At 40.4% G+C, this 22,563-nt stretch overlaps 1 protein-coding gene across 1 annotated transcript; it reads right to left on the bottom strand.

Moving 5' to 3' along the window:
* Positions 1-626: 626 nt before the first annotated feature.
* LOC119498761 (ETS domain-containing transcription factor ERF-like) lies at positions 627-21,883 on the bottom strand. Its single transcript, XM_037787811.1, is given in 7 exon segments — positions 627-968; positions 970-1,082; positions 4,808-4,898; positions 7,520-7,676; positions 8,145-8,376; positions 11,867-11,924; positions 21,827-21,883. Coding segments are annotated over 6 exon segments (852 nt in total). The 5' UTR covers positions 21,827-21,883; the 3' UTR covers positions 627-767.
* Between the last annotated feature and the right edge of the window lie 680 nt (positions 21,884-22,563).

The raw sequence follows: 22,563 nt of genomic DNA, 5'->3' as shown, positions 1-22,563 counted from the left end.
ACTGGTATTAAGAATGCAGTGTGCCAAAACCAGCATAAATTATGTGTTTACATAACCTATAAATACATACATACAGTTGAAATTACCCCCAAAAAAACTCTGACGTGTGAAAGTAAATATCTTGCAGTTTTCCAAGTAATCTGATTTTGGTTTATGGTGCACGAAAAAAATATCAACAGAGTGACACCTCTTGTTTTCTTAGACATCTCTGCTCTGACTCTCTCCCGGGAAAAGCTGTGTTGTGAAAAGTTCGCGGGAATCCAGAGATGCTCCAGCGCCCCCTGTAGTGTCGGAGTGGTACCCGCCGACACCAGCGGTTGGTCCTGATGCTGCAAAGTCAAAGAAGACATGAAAGCTCCTTTCATGAAAATTTCACAGTGTCTGTTTGAATGCATCATTGATGCAGCTCTTATTATTTTCATGAAGTAGGAGGGAGAATGCAAGACAAACTGCTGAATAATGCAAGTTGAGTGCACTGCTTTATTTACTCAAACGCAAGTACCATGTTGTTAATTGTTTACAAGTGCAATTCCCCCAACTGTGGTGTGAAGTGCTGACAGAAGAAAAGTGGCTTCCACAGTATTACTATCAATAAAAAACACACACACACACACACACACACACACACACACACACACACACACACCCAACTTAATAAATAAAATGAATAATAAACTACTGTACAATGAGCTAAAAAAAAAAAAAGTTCGATTTGAGAGATCTGAGGAGGAAAAAGCAGTCCATCTGTTGTAGTTTGGTTCTCTTCCTCACTCTCTCTCCCCCATCTGTGCAACATTCCCCGCTCTCCTCTCCTCTCCTTGAATTTCAGTCTGCTTCACTCCACCAAACAGGCTTCGGCTGATGTGGTGCAGATCCCACGCCGTGGGGCTCTTGTGGGGCCAGCCGCTGGCACTGACGTGGAGGGTCGAGGGGAGAGGTGGGATGCCTGACTCCCTCAGGTTGGCCCCCCGGACGTGCAGGGATGGAGATGAAGGGGAAATGTCCGTGGAGAGCCCGGGGTGTCTGGATGGGCTTAGGGAGGCAGCACGGGAGCAGGAAGGGGTGAGGCACAGGATGGACTGCTGTCAGGAAACAAAACGACGGTCACATCAATCAGAAGAATTTGTCTTCATGAGCTTCATGTGTGGGAAAAAGACAACAGGAGCTCAGATATTCATTTATCAACATTCATACATTCATAAAACAAATCTGTTTTCCAGAATGAAGCATTGAATGGGCCTTAAATCAGGTTGAAGTCATTCGCAGCTAAATGAAAACTGTCTTTTTCACCTTGTTAGCTGATGCTACACAATATAACTTACACATTTTTGGCATTTTTATGGCAAAAGTAGGAGAAGAAACAGAAAAAATAAGAAGTTGAAAGCGTGAAAGTCCATTCTTGACCTTAGTTTGACCCAAAAAAAAAAGCATAAAGCGGCAGTATGTTTTTGGCATCATTGGGAAAAAATCCATAATAACATTTCAGCATATTGTAATTCAAGTGTTCTGAGAGAAAACTACACTTCTGCACCTCCTCATGGCTCTTTTTTCCTCCTTTAAAAAATCCCGTGACAGGAGACTTTGGCCAATCACAGGTCATTTCAGAGAGAGAGCGTTCCTATTGGCTGTTCATTCAACTGAGGCAGCTGTGAACCACTGGCGAACTCCGATCAAACAGTCAAACCAGGCAGCGCTGATCAAATATGAATCAATATTATGTTACTGTAATACCTATTTCTCTACTCAAATGTGTTCAGAAACATCTTGTAGTGTACTGTTTAGCTGTAAAGCGAGAAAGTTTGTTCCGGCTGGTGGGCGGTGCTTGGTATTTCCTCAACGGTTCTCAACATGGCGTCCGGGTCACAAACTTTCCTATTTGATCAGCGCTGCCTAGTTTGATCGGAGTTTGCGAGTGATTGACAGCTGCTCAGAGATGGCGAGGCTCCAGCTCGGCTCTGATTGGTTGTTTTCTTCCAGTCTGCAAAATCTTGCAGATGCCGTCAGGAGCACCGGAGGACACAGAGGACACATGATTTTTTCAGATTACCTGTCTCATGCACTACTGTCAGGATATAGTGACCGTTTTATAAAAATTACTTTTTTAAAAATATATTTGCTCCAATCGCTCAAACTCAAGGTTCACTTACTGGATTTTTCCAGAGCTTTAAACTTTAGCTATCTCCATGGCAACTGAACAAAATCTGCAGAGGAAGACTGTGAAATGTGGTTGAAATTAAGTAAGTAAGGGGACTTTGAGTTAAGATGTTCTTGTCAAAAGAAATATAATTTGATGTATTTTATATCAAAGTTCTATTGCGTGTAGAAGCTGCACATTTGTATTAGTTAATCAATGGGGCTCCAACTAATAACCCATGAAATACTAAATTATAAACCTGTAGTATTTTCAAGGTGCGTAGTAGTAGAGCACTTCTTTTGGTGTTTACTCTCAAAGGATACCACAGTTACACCACAGATGCTTTATTCATTTTGAGAAACCCAATATTTTGTCTTCAAGGTCACGACTGAACTACATCCATGCATTATTTCCCACCGCACGCATCTAGTTTCACCTTGAAATAAAAAAAAAAACATACAAGTCAGCCACAGTAGAGAAGCAATTTCCTCGTGACTTGAACTAAAAGAAATTCCAGCACTTGTGAAATCTGCAGCATACAAGCATTTAAGAGTGAGTTATGTGATGTCAAGCTGAGTGAATATGAGCAGGATGGAAAAGTGATACATTTTAAAGTCAATGGTAGATGAAAAGGATTCCGATATCCAGCTAATACTGCAGTTACTGCCTTTACTGAATGCTTAATTCAGAGGCCTAAAGGGTCCAACGATGGGCTGCTCCTACTAAAAAGTATTGTTTATCTTATTCCTCTGTGCCATAGAGCTCCGTGGTTGTCCAAAAAATATTAAAACACATTAATGAGCCTCACTGTTGTGCTGGGTGACATATCCCTTCATTACCAGGAACCCAGAAACACCCTGCTGTTGTAAATACTCATTAGAACACCAAATGTGTATCAATCCACGGCTGAAAATAGTCCCCAACAAATACACAATTTACTCCTGTCTGAGACACGTTTGCCAGCAAACTACAGTGTCCAGCTGTTTTACTGAGACATTTTAAAAAAAATATGTGTTTGCATGTGTGTATTAGTGTATGAAGGTTTGTATAGGCTACTGTATGTAATAAATATTTAACATGTTGGTTCGTATGAATAGATCAAAATCTTTATGGTTGTGATTTAATGAATATTATTATTATCAGTAGTAATAGCTGACAATAATAAGTAGTAGTAGTAGTAAATAGGGCTCCATGTTTATGATCTATTTATGATATTTATGATTTATCTTCCTTGTAAATATAATTTAGTTTAGCTTTTTATTCCTTCCTTTAGTGCTACTTTCATATACTTTTGTTATTGCTTATTTTATAACATCCTAATTTAAATATTTTAATATTTGTTCATGCTAGGGCTGTCAATCAAATAAAATATTTAAGAGTGATTAATCGCATGATAGTCCGTAGTTAATCACAATTAATCGCAAATTAATCACACATTTTTTGTCTGTTCAAAATGTACCTTAAATGGAGATTTGTCAAGTATTTAATACTCTTATCAACATTGGAGTGGACAAATATGCTGCTTTATGCAAATGTGCGTATATATTTATTATTGGAAATCAATTAACAACACAAAACAATGACAAATATTGTCCAGAAACCCTCACAGGTACTGCATTTAGCATAAAAAAAATATGCTCAAATCATAACATGGCAAACTGCAGCCCAACAGGCAACAACAGCTGTCAGTATGTCAGTGTGCTGACTTGACTATGACTTGCACCAAACTGCATGGGATTATCATAAAGTGGGCATGTCTGTAAAGGGGAGACTCGTGGGTACCCATAGAACACATTTTCATTCACAGATCTTGAGGTCAGAGGTCAAGGAACCCCTTTGAAAATGGCTATGACAGTTTTTCCTCACCAAAATTTAGCACAAGTTTGGAGCGTTATTTATCCTCCTTCTTGACAAGCTAGTATGACATGGTTGGTACCAATGGATCCTTAGGCTTTGTTTCATATGATGCTGAATCTGCTAAAACCTATTATCACATTCATTTTGACAGCCCTGGTTCTTATATTTTCTGTGTGTAGTGTTGAGGGGGCTACAACTGCATCTCATTATGAAGCAGAGCTGGGCAATATATTGGTATTATATCAATATTGTGATATGAGACTATCATCTTAGATTTTGGATATTGTAATATGGCATAAATGTTGTCTTTTCCTGGTGTTAAAGGCTGCATTAGAGTAAAGTGATGTAATTTTCTGAACTTACCAGACTGTTCTAATGTTTGTCTGTACCCACTCAGTCAGTATATGCACATTACTGATGATTATCTATCAAACATCTCACTAATAGTCAGCCCAACCCTACTATACACCTGAACCTTGACCCTTATGGCCCATTTATAAGGTTTACGTCTTCAGTATAGGAACTGGTGGGTTTGGGGCTGAAAGCCACAGACAGGACCAGCACATTGTTGGTTTTCGGTATTTTCATGGGACTTATAGACAATAAGAAAAATATAGAATAACACCTAATCCTTTCATTTCCAATATCTTTTTTGTTTTGGTGTTTGCCTTCACTCTCAGGCTACAGACAGAATAAATAAATAAAGGGACAATAAAAACAGATTGAACGACTTTGCCGACTGTAACCGGCTCACTGTGAGACTTGTCTGCAGATGTACCTGCTGTGCGGGGGAATCACTGATGGGTGTGTTCTTACCTCTGTCCATCACCGAGCCTGCTCCTCCACACAGAGGAAGAGCACTCTCAGCGGGGAGGAGAGGAAAGGGAAGAGGGCCGCTCTGCACCAACTGGAGGATGGACGGATGGAGGATGAGATGGAAGGATGGTTGAAATGGGAACATTGACCTTTCAATACAATATAGTCTGATACTGTGTGCACAAGACATTAAGAACACCGGGGATCTATTACTGACTTAAATATAGATCAAAGTTGATATAGCTGAGAGGAGGTAGAAACGTTATACGAGCACTTCAGATGATTAAGACATTAATAAACTTCATAGCAGGAAGGTGTTGCTGATGTTTTATACACTGGTGGTGTCATTTAAAATTGAAATATATATTTAAACAAAAAAATGTAATTACAATACATGATAATAAGAGTTTTATTCCAAACTGGGATTTCAATTTACAAAAACTAATGGTACTTTTTTTAAATAGACTGCACTTATACAGCGCTTTAATTATAAATGACAGTGCTTTCTAAAGGATGGTAGGTGACCTCAGCCCTTGGTTTGCCTGGGAACATGATATAACGTTAACACACTGACTCGCCTCTGCATTAGAGGATCAGTCAGTCAGTCAGTCAGTCAGTCAGTCAGTCAGTCAGTCAATTTTGTATTAAATAATACAGTTTCAGTAATGATTTCTATTCAAGTCAGCCAGTTTTATATGAAATTATAAAGTTCCTGTTATAAATTGTTTCTATTAAAATCGGTCCATTTTTATTGACTACGGTTAAAGGTTGGTCTAATATTTTTTACTTAAAGCGTTTTTGGAATAAAACTCTTTTTAAAGGACTGATTAAACTGATTAAATTGCAGCTTCTGTGATGAGAAATAAAACTACAGTTATCTCCCAGAGACAAAAGAGTTGCTTCTCATTTTTATATAAGTAATGGATAATGTACAGAGAGCCAGTCACTGTTGTGAAATAAACCCTGTAGGAGGGGTCTTGCATCGCCCTGAAGGAGTTTATTTCACAACAATGACACACCAGCTGTACATTATCCCGCTTGTTACATGGCTACTTACTTAAGAAATCAACAATTTGACACAGAAATGATATTCTAGAGTTTGAGATCAGAACTGCGCCCATAGCGACGGTCTGTTATACATAGCAACAGTTTTCTATAAAGAAATAACAGACCGTAGAATGCCGTGATTGACCAATCAGAATCAAGTATTCAACAAAGCCGTGTAATAAAACTCAATAAAATCTAGAAGCCAGTTTTCCAAACAGTGGAGTCCTTTAAAGGGACAGTGTGTAGAATTTGGCGGCATCTAGTAGTGTGGTTGCAAATTGCAACCAGCTGAGTACCCCTCCGCTCACTCCTCCCTTTCCAAGACTGTAACTCCTAGTAACGTGACCTGACTCAGAGGCCATCCTTACCATAATAACACTACTTTAGGAGCAGCGGAAGTGAGACGGTAGATGGAGGTATGACAGATTAGCCCTCTGCGGCTCACGTTACCGCAGTTTCACCAGCGTGTTGGAGAACTACGGTGGCCTTCAGGTAACGTAAAAACATGAAAATCTGTCTCTAGCAGTGGTTCTCAAACTTTTTCTGTCATTCCGCCCTTTGGAGGAATAAATATTTTCACGCCCCTCCCCCCAGTCGGTAGTTCTAGCATGTTAAATAGGTTGAATGAGAGTTAAACTTTATCTAACCACTTTATTTTATTGACGTGACTGGGATGTAATGTCTTCTTAATTTGTTGGGTCTCACACTGTCAGCTGCAAAAGTTTTCAAACATAAAATACACACTGGTCTCTCCTCATCTCCCACCGCATTCATTATTATTTATATTTATATAAATGTAATTTATTGTGCTGTTGGATTGCTGCTAGACCGCCCCGTTACCGGTGCATGCGGGAGATTTTTTAACTGCAGTGAAACTGTTGTTTTTGAAAAGCTGAACGACAAAAAATATGGACTGAAGCAAAATATTTCGCTAGATATAAACATATAGTGAATTTTGGAAATAATACGATCTCTCTTTTTTCAATAAATTTTGACTTTTGGACTTTTGGACTGAGGCAATTACAGAGATGGACGGAGCGCCGCGTCGCTCACTCTGTGTGTGTTTGAGAGAGAGCAGGGTTGAGAAGGTGGACGGTAGGCTAATGTTTCTATAAGTTTAATAATAATTAGAATGTCAACGTTATGAATGAAGCTTCGACCTACTCGGTGCAGCCCTACTACGTCATATTTTCTTTTGATTACCGACTGATGGGCACGTTGTCTGTTTTTGTCCCTGTCAAATATCTGTCCATCCTGTAAACCTACAGACTACCTGTCTGAATGAACACCAGAAGATTCTGACGTCAAAACATTAATTGCACAGCACATTTTCCCCCAGTCACACGCGGCCCACTTGTCATGCCTCTGCTCCCCACTAGTGTGGCACGCCCCACAGTTTGAGAACCACTGCTATAGAGCCAATGTTTGGTTTGTCCATTCTGGGCTACTATAGGAACATGGCGGACTCCGTTAAGAGAACCCACTCCCTATGTAGATATAGCAGCTCATTCTAAGGTAACGAAAACACAACAATTCTTAGTTTCAGGTGATTATACACTAATGAAAACAGCGAATATTATATTCAATTTCTGCTAGTAGATCCCCCAAAATGTTACACACTGTTCCTTTAAGTTGTGATATGAGATGTAAAGATGTGGTGGTGACCTGATGGCTGGGTGGTGGTGGTGGTGGAGGTGGAGGTGGAGGTGGAGGTGGTGGTGGGTATCCTGGATAGTTGACCAGAATGAGTTTGCTGAAGTTGAACTTGTAGGTGAATCTTTTCCCTTTGGTCTTGTGCAGGATGCGTTTGTTGTAGTAGTATCTGGAAGTAAAATGTTTTCTGTGTCAGGCTACACTCTGACTATGTCTTCTGGATACTGGTGTGTGTGTGTGTGTGTGTGTGTGTGTGTGAGTGCGTGCGTGCGTGCGTGCGTGCGTGCGTGCGTGCGTGCGTGCGTGCGTGCGTGTGTGTGTGTGTGTGCGGGTGTGTTTGTTTATACCAGGCTGTGTAAGTGTATGTCTATGGTATGCCCTCATGTTCCTTTAGGGCACTTTAGATAAAAGTGCTTCCCAAATGGCATATGTTACATCTGTGGGCATTTTAAATTTTAATTTGACAACATATGTTGGCGAGGGGAACACTTTATTTACAGCATCAGCCCGAGGGAGAAGCTGCACAGAGAGGGAGGTTTACACACATTCACAGTTAAAGAGTGTGTGTGTGTGTGTGTGTGTGTGTGCGTGTGTGTGTGTGTGTGTGCATATGCTGTAGTATGAATATGTCCATCACCTGAGCGCCCGGCTGAGCTTGTCGTAGTTCATGTGTGGTTTGCCCTTCCTCTCCCCCCACAGCCTGGCCAGTCTCTCGGGGTCCCGGATGACGAACTCGCCCCACTCCCCTCCCCAGCCGATGGCCCCGCCCTCGCCCCGCCCCAGCAGCTCCAGCAGGAAGTGCCACAGCTGGACCTGTCGGGAGCCCGGCGACCAGGCTGGTTTGTAGGCCCAGTCAGGGAAGAGCACTGCTGGAGAGACAGGAGGAAGTCCTATAAATGACCTGGAAGTCACTGACACCATCGCTTAAAGATCCCATATATTATGCGTATTTTCAGATTAATACTTGCATTTTGTGTTTCTACTAGAACATGTGCGCATACTGTAATGTTCAAAAACCCTTTATTTTCCTAATACTGTCTGTCTGTATTTACCCTCCGTCGGAAACGCTCCGTTTTAGTGCATTTCTACAGAATTGCGTTGTTAAGCAACTGCTTGGGGCCATGTTTACTTCCTGTCAGGGAACATTTACAATCTTTACGTTTAAAACTGTGAAATGGTCTATATGTTGTATAGTTGTGACATCACAAAGTTACAGAAATCCTGACAGCTTGTTTCAAAGACACAGTTTCTGAATACGACCTGTGTGTATTTCTCTATGGATTGAGCGTCTCAATACACTCACAGTATTTATACAGCACCTTGACCTGCTTTATAATAAAAAAGACATGAAAAACTCACTTTTTGCCATATGGGACCTTTAAAGTTAAAGTGGTGTGGCCCTGATGAGTCCCTGACAGGAAATGTATTTATTGAATTGTTTGTCAGTTGTGTAGTTTGATTGGGAAAATCACAAATCAGTTCGACATTTTGGGAATTACGCTTATTTGTCACATGAGAAGGTTGATACCACTGTCATGTCTACTGAGCAAACAAAATCTAACATGTTAAAGGTGCTAAATTTGAAATTCATTCAGTATTAATATAGCAACAAACAACTATTTGCTATGTAAAGATTAGTGGAGTAATGGCGTCCTGACCTGTGTGTGTTGTAATCCAAGCTTCTCTGTGCTTTGTTTTACGTAGCTGCGCATGCATGTTAGTGTATGTGAGTCCTTGTGTGTGTGTCCCACTGGTTGGCTAATCGCCGCCACTCTGCATCGCTGATAAAACCGCACCGACCCTCGGTGTTGTCATGGAAGCGTAGCGTCCACCCTCCGGTTCCCCCTCAGGTAAACACTGTTAGGTCTGTCAGCACTGCTGCCGTTGTTAGCACTGTTAGCAAAGAGTATAGAATCAAAGAGACAAAACTCGTGTGTTTTTTTTTGACAACAGACGCTGCCGCCATTTTGGACTGTAAACTCTTATTGATTAATATTTTTATTGTTCAACACAGGCCATTTTGGTAGAGACATTATATATATCACAATAGAACAGAAATAATTTTGTTTTACTTTTGTACGGCACTTTGTAGGCGGACGTTTTATTGGCGGCCGGTAGTCGCTTTCAGTCCAAAATGGCAGAAGCGTAGTTTTGCTGCTGGGCGCTGATGTTGCAATGGAACGAAAAACTGACTTTCACTTCATGGCAATAATATACGTTCTTCGCCGTTAACTGCGAGCCACCGGGTCAAAAGTCGCCATGTTGAGAGCCGTGTGGAGGCAATCCTTCAATCATAAATATGCTCTGAATTTGAAATTTAGTACCTTTAATTAGTGAACTTTAGAGGTGCTGGTAGGCAGATTTTGTCAGAGCCATACTAGCTGTTTCAAGTCTTTATGCTAGGCTAAGCTAACCAGCTGCTGACTGCAGTTTCTTATTTACTGTATATGAGAGTGGTATCGATCTTCTCATCTACTGCAACTCTCGAAAAGAAAGTGAGGCACCCCAGTGTTATGGCACTTTCAAAATGACAATAGTTGCTACGCTTTATTAAAAAGCTCCTGATATAACTGTGTGCTCCAAACTCATCATCCTCAGATGTCCCGTCTGTTGAGGTTTGAGATCCATCATATGCAGAGATTCCTGCATCCTTATTCTCCATTGATTGTTTGTCCATTTATTTATTTATTTGTTAATTAGTTTTTACAGCAATGTGTCACAAATGACTACTAATTGGATGTTGATAAAACATGCAGAAATGAAACATTTCACAACTCAAGAATTAGAAATTATGCAAAACTATATCTGGGGCCAGAGAGGAGCACATGTAATTATTTCTTCCATTATCTTTTCTTGTGATCATGACGCTTTATTTTCCTGTGAGCACAAACTAATCACCCCTTCATTCTGAGAAAACAATTTCAAGCTTATTATGTTCACAACGTGATTATTTGTTACAAAGATTTAAGTTTCTCACAGCATGACAGATATCTGTAAATACTTCATTTAGACATGACATTCTAAAAGAAATGCTTAGCACCTCATTATCCTGCTTCTTTGGTTTAGCTCATCAAACAAACCTGAAATTTGATGAAAAAAAATATTTTATTTCATGTCTTAAAGGGCCAGTGCGTAGCATTCAGGGGGATCTATTGGCAGACATGGAATATAATATTAATAAGTATGTTTTGTCGAGTGTGTAATCACATGAAAATACAAAACATTGTGTTTTCTTTAGGTTAGAATGAGCCGTTTATACCTACATAGGGAGCGGGTCCTCTTCAAGGAGTCAGCCGCCATATTTCTAAAGTAGCCCAGATTGGCAAACCAAACACTGGCTCTAGAGAGGGACATTAGCGTTTTCACATTTTCCGTCGGCAACCGTAGTTCTCCAACACGCTTGACACACGGGAGATGTTTCAGTTGGTTGCAATCTGCAACCCCACCGCTAGATGCCACCAGATCCTATTTTTAATTAACACATATTTTTGGAAATTCATTGCGTCAAGACTTGATTCTTTACAATAGTGATTAGATCTGCACTTAAAGTGACAGTAGGCAGTATATTTTTAACACGGTGTGTTTCCGTGTAACGTATCGGCGGATGCCTCTCTCATTCAGCATCCTCGTTATGTCTGTATAACGTTACACTACGTTGTCTGTCATCCCGTCATCTACCGCTTTTTTCTTCCTCAACGTGGAGGGACAGCAGCTCCCGCACACACATCCACACACGTATCTCTCTACTCGAAGAAGGAGGAAGAAGGCGGGGTCATGCGTCATCAACGCGTCATCAGTCACACTGCGCATGTGTTATACTCTGTGGTCTTAATGCTCAGGCTGATTGGAATTCTTAAAAAGATTCCTGAATCCGGATCATGATCCGGATCGCCACCAAAATCTAATACGATTGTTCATTGTGCTACAGCCCACCCCTCCAAAAACATTTCATTCAAATCCAGCATGAGCTTTTGGAGTAATCCTGCTAACAGAAGGACAGACGGACAGACAGACAAACAAACAAACCCAACGCCGGTGAAAACATAGCCTCCTCCCTAGGCCTTCGGCCTTGGCGTGGGTAAAAAGTGTGCTTGCGGCACTAAAAATGACCAGGCCAACTTACAATTTTGACTGCTGATTGGTCAATAGGGGGACTGCATCTCTTGTCAGGGGTGACATGTTTGTTTTTCATGATTTTATCTATTTTTACCACCGTGCCACAGGCAGATGCACACAGCAAAGAATGAATATATAATAACTCTTACGTAAATAGGAAAGATCTCCAAGCACACAAATTTAAACCCACACAAACCCACACACGTAAATAGCCGAGACCAAGGAGCACGAGCGCACACTTACTTCTACTCCAGTAAGGCGCTGAAAGGTGTCCTGCTGAAGAGCTACAGCTGCACTGCATCTGAGTAAAACACAATACACATAACAAAAAACAGTATCTTCATCACTGTGATCATCATCATCAGAATAAAGTTAGAGAGGCCAGAAAAGAGAGAAAAAAAAGAAGCTGTTTAAATGAAATATGAATTAGCTGTCATGTGGTGTTAAATTAGCCGTCACGACAAAGCACAGATGTAACTGATTACTGCAACTTCTGCACTTAATATCACTTATAAAAGTAAATCATCTTCACACGTATTTAATTTAATGACAAATCTAAGCCTAAGTCCAGATATTACATCAATATCAACATAATTGTAAATAAGGTTTATAGATCTCTGTCAGATCATAATGTGCTTGAAATTACATTTGCTAATCTAATAGCTGATTTGTGATTAGAGCTAATCAGACTCTTTAGCAGTAACGTAAATGTGTGAAAGCATCACTTTCCCTGCAGATACTGTTTTCTATATTTGTCTATAATTTCATCCAATAAACACACACGTCGTCCACCACACAGACACAATGACCTTCCCCGGCGATTTGGAGCAGAGGCACCCTGCATCTTCCCTGGAAGGCTGAAAACTAATCTCTTCAAGAAGTACTTCACATAACCCTTTTCCCCCACTGAATGATGTCTCCTCTCCTATAAGCCCTCTTCCACGAGCTGTAATATCCTCTTATCTTGGAGCTACAAAAAAAACGATGTCTCCCCTTAGCTCTTATTTTATTTCCTTTTCCCATGCAGCAATACACTCACACATGATCACCGCAGGGTCACGGGGACATTACCGGTTAAACTGGGAGAGCTGAGCCAAAGACATTTTCTACTTCTAGGGTGCCATTTAGACAAAAACAGGTTCTGCCATCAAAAGGCCAAAACAAAAAAAAATCTAATTACAACATGACACAACGATAAAAATGCAATCATGCTGAAACAGGATTGCAAACAAATGAGTAAAATGTGATGTTTCCTCTGCAATTTTGGCTCTGACATTTGTATTCCTCCCTTTTTATTGGCTTTTAACTACAAATTGAAGCTTGTTGTACTGGCTAAGTGCCTAAACATGCCAATCTAAATCCACCATCAATCCAATGATAGCCAGAATTACTCTAAATGCTACAATTAAAAACGATAAGTAAGAATCATCATGCCAGTCAAGCACAAAAGGTCGACATAGAGGGGATTTTTTTTTTTTACAAGTAGACGAATTTCAGATCTAATTCAACTAATCACTTGGAAGAATTCTCTCTTACAATCATCTCGTTTACAAAGCACGAGCTAATTAAAGACTCCTGTGTAAGAGTGATAATAATTCAATTGGTCCTGTTACCTTGATTGGAGCAGGAGTGGATAAAGCTTCGTTAGATGAATAACAATGATCAGTTTGCCTGCTGGCCCGCTTCAAGTCTGGGAGGACTGAAGGATGGATGGACCGAATCTTAAACCCTCTATCTCATCTCACCCCCCAACCACAAACTCTTCCACCTCCCCCCTCTCTCTCTCTCTCTCTCTCTGTCCTACAACATCCCTCCCTCTCTCCCCCATCCCAGAAATAGGGAGGTCAAAACTAAAACATTTTATACTGATGATGTTGATGCCTTTTGAGAAAAGAACTGGATTAAAAAAGAAAATATAACTTTAAAAGTGTCTCAAAATGACAAAGCATCCAGAAACATCCTCCCGAATGTAACCAGCAAAACTTTTGATAATCAATATACTGTATATCTGCAACTAATGATTACTTCCATTATTGATTATTTTCTTGATTAATAGTTTTGTGTGTAAAATGTCTGAAAATAGAGAAAAAAAATCCCTTTTTTAACCCCCCAGAGCCAATCCAAAACCCAGTTTATTATCATATATAGTCAAGAAAAGCAGGAAATCCTCACATCTCAGGCATTAATATCATTAATCGATAATCAAAATAGTTGCTAATTCATTTTCCTTCCATTGACTAATCAATTAATCTACCAATTGTTTCATCTCTATCTATCATTTAAGTCTATAATCAAGCAAAAATGTAAAAAAAAATTGAGTGCTTCTCTAATGTGATGATTTGCTGCTTTTTTGTTTTCTATCAAACTGAATATTTTTATTTATTTATATTTTTTTAAATCTCCCTAAAATATTGTTTTTCATAATTCATTGAAAAAAAACCCCCAGGAGATTCATTTAGAAACCTTCGTCCCAGCCCTACGTGGAATGCTCTCACTAGGAGCTGTTTGTAAGCAGAGATGAGTCAACTGCTGCTAGAGTGAAAAGGGAGCAACCGTAAACCACCATTACAAGTGAGAGTATAAAGGGTCAGACCTGAAAAGAGACACAAAGAAAAAGAAAAAAAGAAAAAACCGGGAGGCGATAGGTGAAGGCACTCTAATACGCTCAGGATTGGTGCGTATTATAGCGAGCTGAGGAGGAGGATGTGATTGAGTGGAGTGAAGGTGACGGGAGGTTTTCTCCTCACTGAATCAAATAGGCGACGAACTCAATAACAGAGCGGCACTTCACTCCACTACAGCTGCTTTTCACTGGACAGCACTGACCTTGGCCCAGGTCAACAACAGACTGTTCAATACTCTGCCACACAAGCTCAGGGGGTTGTTAGAGGTGGTGACACGTTTTACATAGTGACAACATGGTGATGAAGATACTGAGGAGTAGTTGGATCTGCTTTTATTTCGGGGTGTGTTTTCAGATGCAGTGTCCTTGAGTCTCAAGTATTCCTCTCACTTCAGTGAAACTAAGGTTGAATTCCTAGAAAACTGGTTAACAAATCATATTACCAGGATATACCTTTTTTTTTACCTTTAAAGTTTGTGCAGAAAAGCCCAAGAAACTATACACTAAGAGTGTTTAATGGGCAAATAAATCTTTTTTTGCAGGGACATGATTTTAATCTTTGGGTATGGAAGCTCAAAATATTTAAATTTTACATTCAACAAGTTCAACATAAGCGAATCACATATGAACAGAGCTGAATCAGGTCTAATACAATGAATTTAAACGTAAACATATGAGCAATTCAATTTACATAATTTTTTTTATTTGCCATAGTAGGAAAAGAAATTTGTGACCAGGAAGGTCCGATGACGTCATTCTTCATAATTATTAGCCATTTTCTTCTGTTTGTTGTATTTCAGCCCGTTTTCATTCCCAGGGCATCAAATACCAACACTTTGTCATGACTGTTGGCGTGTGATACCGACGCACAAGGCATCCTTTAGCCTCGGTCTGAGACGCATTAATTACAAAGTAAACCCATCCGCGGCAACAGTAAACGCTCAGGGAAAGTAGTGTGGTGATGTAGGGGTGTTGTCCAACAGACACAAGGCTTTAATCCAGGAGGCCGCTGTTTGTGTCCCGTACGTTAAGTTTCACTTTCACGTTACAATCAGCTGTTCGTTCGAGTCCTGTGTTCACAATGTTCAGTGTCATTTTCCCTGTACAAACAGAGCAGTTTTAGGTCAAACCATTTACTTTTTTCCCTAAACAAAGTGGTGGGTTTGTTGCCTAAACCTAAAGTGATGCCAAGGGGTGTGACAATGCGGCAATATGTGACGAGTTGGAGCAATTTTCTGAGCAATGGGCCTTCGGAACAACGGACGTTTGTTTTTGGGATGATGGGTTGTCAGACGAATGGGCTTTTGGTCCAATGGGACATTTTTCAGACTATTGGGGTTTTGGAATAATGGCGCGTCAGAACAATGGCATGGCACCGGCGGAGGTACTGATCTGAGGGAACATAGGGCTGAGGGAACATAGACAAACTCCCATCAAATCGGTACTAGTCTAGTATTGTATTCAGAAAACAGGTAACTGAATCTGAAAGTATGTTTTACAAAGTGATTTCAGTGAGAAGTAGGTTACAAGATCATTCTGGACGACTTAACCCAAACAAAGTGCTGCTGCTTTGTTTGTAGATGGATTAGCTGTGATTTAGTTTTCACTGTCTGCAGCAGAGAAGGAGACAGACAGGGAAGCTCCCAGCAGCAATCCATTTAGGCTTATGATACATGCATCCCCTATACATTCGCCCCCTAGAACTCTCACACACACACACACACACACACACACACACACACACACACACACACACTTATCCCCCCTCAAATGTGACAGCTGACACCGGAGGCTTTTAATTCCAGTGTAAATACAAATACTCTCCCAGACAGCTATCAATTATGTATGCCGCTAATTGAGTTGAATGTTGTGCTTTTAGCAGCCCGGGGACCCTGGGTCACATGCAAAAAGCCTGAAACCAAACACACACACACACCCACACACACACACACACACACACGCACACACGCACACACGCAAACACAAGCCTATATTTGCACCTATATACTTGTGAGGACCGTTATTGATATCGTGCATTCCCTATAGCTTCTAACTATAATTTTAATAGGCCGTAGCATTGATTGAGCATGTTTTAGCCCCTGTATAACATATTAAGATACTTTATATCACTGATGATGATTTGGTAAGCCGTATTTATGCAGTGGGTGGAAAATCAATTAGCAGACTCTTGGAACTTGCTAGAGTTATGTAATCCATCAATATTTATGTCCAGCCTGCATTCATTTTTGTTGGTTATATTGTTGTGAGATATCAGCAACTAAACTGCATTACCATGTAACAATGCAAGGATTTTGAGGAAAATAAACTCTAGATTTGTGATGGATCTTCACTGTGATGGATTATTCAAATCAATAGTTTCATGAGGCTGCTAATATAAAAATATACAGTATGCTTTAGAAACTACATGGTCAGCTAAAACACTTAAACTATCACAAGAACAACTCTTACCCTTACATAAGCATAAAACCAAGTTTTAAAGGTCCTGAAAACCAATTTCTCTAAAGGGACAGTGTGTAGGATTTAGCGAAATATAGTGGTCTGGTTGCAGATTGCAACCAACTGAGTACCCCTAAACTCACGCCTCCCTTTCCAAGTCTGCGATAACGTGAACGTGCAGTGAAGTTCACACATGACAAGCAGTTTGTAAATGCAGGTTCAACAGTTTGTATATAAATGTAACAACATCCAAATGAGTTTTTGAAGAAACTTGCAAATATTTTAAAATTCATATGTGTTTGGATTTCTATTACATTGATTTAAAACAAGACATATTTGTGTGTGCATCAGAAATATATTTGTGAACCTTATTTTTTTATGTGGATTTGTTTTTACATTTATATACAACGATAACTATTTTTGTGTGCATTGAAAAATATTTTTTTGGAGAGAGTCATTTATATATAAATCATAAAATACATTTGCGAATCCTTCTGTGTGCATTTGTGAATATTGAGACTGATCTGACCCCACAGAAGTCAGACGGCGGCTGGCAGTACCACGGTTACCACAATTTCCCAAGCGTGTCGAAGACCTACAATGACCTTCGGTATAACCTAAAAACGTGAAAGAGGACCCGCTCCCTATGTAGATACGAAGGGTATTTTGCTAAGTTGTACAACAAGTTTGTTTCCTTAGTTCAACATTTGAGTTTGACAATCTACACTTTCATGGCAACTGAGCAAAGCTTGCTGATGAAGACCGTGTTATACTGTTGAAAGCTCCAACATGGACATTGTGTGGAGACTGATGTGTCAGTTTTCACGTGCTTCAGCCCTCAAACAGCGAGGGAGCAGCAAAAATGTCCTGACCTTCCAAAAAAAATGTTCCCAATCTCTACCACCAAAACTTAAATTGGTCCTCTCAGAGATGGAAGTACAAGAAAACACACACACACACATACACACACACACACAATAAAAAACACTGCTGCAGTTTATGGATTTACACTAGACATATCTTTTTGCACACACTCAACACACACAACAAAGGAAGAGGCCTCACAGTGAGTATAAAAGCTGACAGTTTGGAAATTGAGCCTTCGGACTGATGGAGCCGCCCAGGCAGCATCCAGAACCACATGACAGAAAGAGAGATTCAAACAAACGGGCTGAATATTGAGGCGAGCGGCGTTGTCGGGGGAATAGTACTGTAAAGATGTAATATAAACACAGAGTTGTAAGGAAAAAAAAACACTCCTCTATGCCTTATTTACTCTGTAGTGTCTCTGTGCCACATATTAGCCCAGTCTATCACCAACAGAAGCTGAGGAGGGAACGAAAACAAATATAATGAAGGACTTCTGCCTGGGCTTAATCAAACTTCACATTCCCCGAGGGGCAATTTAGGTAGACGGAAATTTGCTTTCCAACGAGATCGTCATCCTTTTTTTTTTTTCTCCTCTCCTTCAGCGAGCGGTATTATCTCCTCTGTGACGAACTGTGTGTGTGTGTTTGTGTGTGGATAGAGGATGAGGAGGGGGGGTTAAGTCTGGATTTGATCCCCACTAAAAGGACTGTTTGTTTTACAGCTGACGACCCCGGAGTTTAATCTGGTGCTTAGCTGCCCGCTCAATCTCTCCTCTCCTTCGTCTCCCTGCATCCTCTCATCCTCCCTGCCTCTCTTTTCCCCCTTTTATCTCTCTCTTTCTCACTCACTCAATCGTATCATCCTCTCGCAGCAAGTTAACCCCCCCCCCTCCAACACCCCCACCCTCACCCTCACCCTCTCCCTCCGTCACCACCACCACCTCTCCATCATCATCCTCCTCTCTCCATCCTCCATCCCTTGTCATCTCCTTATTTCTTTCTTTGTGGCGCCAGGAGCGGTTGTTCGCGATTTACATTTAACTGGATCCATCAGGTTGTGTGTTATGCGTAAAATTAAGCGCTGTTACATCACACAGTACAGTGGGTGCATGTGTGAGTGTGCATGTGTGGGAGGATGGGATGGAGTGATGGTTTCGGGCCCTGAAATGTGTCCATGTGTGTGTGTGTGTGTGTGTGTGTGTGTGCGTGTGTGTGTGTGTGTGTGTGTGTGTGTGTGTGTGTGTCTGTGTGTGTGTTAGGGCCACTTACATGTGTGTGTGTCTGTGTCAGGAGGACAATAGTGAGAGTGTATGTTAAACAGGATGATGGTGTTGCAGCAGATGAGGGTCATGCTCCGGGACTTAAGGGTCAAATCCTGTTAGAAGTAAGAGGGATCAAGGCTTTAGCAAGTCGCTGCCTTATTTTTTTACTGCTGCAATATTCACTGACGCTGTGCAAGAGAAGCTTTGTGTGTGTGTGTGTGTGTGTGTGTGTGTGTGTGTGTGTGTGTGTGTGTGTGTGTGTGTGTGTGTGTGTGTGCGTGTGTGTGTGTGTGTGTGCGTGTGTGTCTCTGTGGAGTAACTTAAAACAGCTTTGATTTGATTGAGCTCCGTTAGAACATGTAAGCAATAAAACAGAGGCAGGAGAGAGAAGAAAATAATTGATTGTATCAGGATAAACCTCTTCAGCAAGGGTGGGAGAGGTACTCAGATGTTTTGCTTATAGGCTAAGAAAGTAGTAATACCTCAGTGTATATATATATATATATATATATATATACTCTGTTACAATTAAAAGTCCTGCATTCAAATTCTTACTTACATATTAAATGTACAGAAGTATTGGCATCAGAATATACTTAGGTAAAATGAATCACTCAAATATTATTTTATTGGATTACAATTATTGATGTTGCAGCTGGAAAAGGTGGGGCATCAGAAACACATAGCCTATATCATCCAAAATGAAAAAAGAGCTCTATCAAGTTTGGATGATGCAAAAACCATTTCCTTACAAACACAGGATTTATTGTGTTGCTGCATTTTCAAAGGCTCGAGTCATGCTGTTAGAAAAATTATTCTCATTAAAAAAAAGCATTATTTCCTAATAATAGAGTTAGCCAAATAACTATGAGAAAAAGGTTCCTCAACTGTGAAGTGATGCGCACAAAGCATGAAAATCCTATATTGCAGTACACACACACACACACATTGGGTGGTGACTGTAATGATGAAAAAGACACAAATAAGAAGATTTACAGCAAATGAGATTTCCCTTCTCCTTCCTGCTTCACACCATCTTATGAGTCCCACATCAGCTGGATTGTCACTGAAGTATCTCACAAGGGAAAACGATCAAGATGGAAGAGAGAACAAAAGTGGAGAGCAGAGACAGCAGCGTTCCCCAAGGAGGTGAAGTGGTATAATATCATGAATGAAATCTTAAGACAATAAAATGGACCTGAGGCACTTTGGTTTGTGTTCATGTAAGAGAGAGGCTGAGTGTTTGCTGTGCTACAGAGTGAAAGCAAGCAAATGCCCTCGCACTTAAAACCAGAAGGTTATGGGAACAATTGTCTTCCTCACTTCCTAGCGCTTTTCTTTTTTTTCCCCACCACTTTCTGGTCTCTCAGCCTCCCTGGTTCATGCTGCTCTCCGGGGAGCTGTGGTTTCTGAAAGGTTTCTCAATGTCCTTAATCCCTCCATCTCTTTGTGTCCAGGCAAAAAATATATCCGCATGAAACTCAAGAGGCCAACAGGGGCCAAGTTGTGTGAGAAAAAGATGAGCTTCTTTCCAACATTTTGTGGGAATGGGAGAAAAAAAACAAAAAAAACTTCTTTTTTTTTTAATTGAAGATAATTTGGCTCCTTTTTTAAAATAACAGCACAAAACTTTAAATTAGTGGCTGTAAAACTGGAGCGATTCAGGTTCAGCAAAAAGAGAAATGGTTTGATTTCACTCATTTTAATAACTGTGAATTATTCCAATTAGGAGTGGACGGCAGCTGTAATCATAGGTTTCACTGAAAAACATCATCTTCAAACCGAATCTGTAGACAGTTGTACGTGGAAAGATTGTGGAAAAAATAGGTATCATGATTTGATTAAAAACTATATCCACATATTTGTGTTAAGGATGGAAATAAACAAAGTATGATTAAATTGGTGTATGCTGACATAAATAACCACTGCATAGCTACTAATATAGGCTGGCTGCACAGTACACGCCACCAACTTGAGTCAGAACCACAGCGTGTTGCGATTGACTGCATGAAAACTAGTTAATAAAGCAGAGAAGTTGAAGTAGTTAGCTGAGAGTAATGAATAAATGGTTGAAACCAAGCCCCCAGGAAGGCTTTGAAGCTAATTTTCAGTGACAAAACGGTGAAATTACAACCCATAGACGTACATTGGGAAAGAGATGTCTGTAAATCAGCGGATAATTCTTTTGAGATAAATCAGCTTACCAGTATGAACACTTGAATAGCCCTTATTTAAAGGTCTAGTGTGTAGGATCTGATGGTATCTAGCGGTGAGGTTGCAGATTGCAACCAACTGAAGCCTCTCCCGTGTGCCAGACGTTGTTGGAGAGCCACAGTGGCTGACACGAAGACGCGAATGTCCCTCTCTAGAGCCAGTTGTTGTAAGAGTAGCGTATAGGCCATCTGGAGCAGAGCCAGTGCTTAGAGTGTGTGTACGTGGGAAGTGAGTGGTGAAGCAAGAGAGAGAGCAGCAGGAGCGAGTAATGTTATCGACTCCGGCCCAAGCAGGAAAAGTTAACAGAGTTTGGTTTGTCCGTTCTAGGCTACTGTAGAAATATGGCGGTGCAACATGGCGGACTCCGTGAAGAGGACCCGCTCCCTATATAGATATTATCGGCTCATTCTAAGGTAACAAAAATATGATTCTTATTATTAGGTGATTATACACTGAAGAAAACATACTTATTAATATTATATTCCATTTTTGACAATAGATCCCCCTAATTGTTACACACTGGTCCTTTAACTCATTAGGTCCTAAAAGTTGTAAAATGCACTAATAGCTGAATCCAGAGTTATTTCACTTCCTCCGTTCATGTGAATGAGACCCAGACGAGGGCTGGGAGGCGGAGTTAAAGAGGAACTATTATGCCTTTGTACTTCTTCCCCTTTCCTTTAGTGTGTTATATAGTTTTTTTTGTGCATGTAAAAGTTCTGCAAAGTTACAAAGTCCATGGCAAAGGGAGTTACTCTCCCCCACTGAAACACTGCACCTGAACTGCCTGAAACGCCTCGCTTGAAGTCCTGCTTTTTCTTCTGTAACGTGGTGATGACCTTTTGGTTTCACCCAGGAGACCGGTGTCTGTGAAACCAAACGTCAACGTTGAGTAATTTTACATTACGTACGCTATGTAAGAAGTCATGTAAAAAAAACTGTAGTTGTTTGGTTTCTTCCACTCCCAAGTGGTAGTAAAAACGCTAATGAAATTGAAATTGAATAGTAGGCTACCAATGCAAACTTAACCAAATTGACCTAAACATTGACATTTCAACTTAATCAATAACTTAGTATTAGGTAACATCCAGCTCAAGATGCATTTCAAATTACACTAAAAACTTGACGGTAGTGTCGATCAAATGGTACTTGAGCTCATCGGATCGGGGTGTGGGGGTTACATCACACAAAAAAAAGGTTTGGCACCTGTGTACACATCCAAACCCAATATGGCACAGATGCAGGACAAAAGCAGCATACAAAGTAAAGAAAAAGAGAGGCGCTCCACACACTGAATATTGCAAGCTCCCAAAAATATTTATGATGCAACAAGTCAACTGTCAAGGTCTTCGCCAGGCAGGTTTGCCTGAAAATGTTGCATCATAAAATTACAGGTTTTGGAACAGTAATATTTGAGGTTACTACTTTAAGCCTTAAATTTGGACTGATTTTTTTTCAAATAAATAAAAAAGTAAAATGAACTGAGATTCATGGCGTTATCAGATCCTGAAAGAA

Source organism: Sebastes umbrosus, chromosome 12 (assembly GCF_015220745.1).
Source record: "Sebastes umbrosus isolate fSebUmb1 chromosome 12, fSebUmb1.pri, whole genome shotgun sequence".
NCBI classification, from domain to species: domain Eukaryota; kingdom Metazoa; phylum Chordata; class Actinopteri; order Perciformes; family Sebastidae; genus Sebastes; species Sebastes umbrosus.
This window is presented reverse-complemented; position numbering and strand designations above follow the sequence as displayed.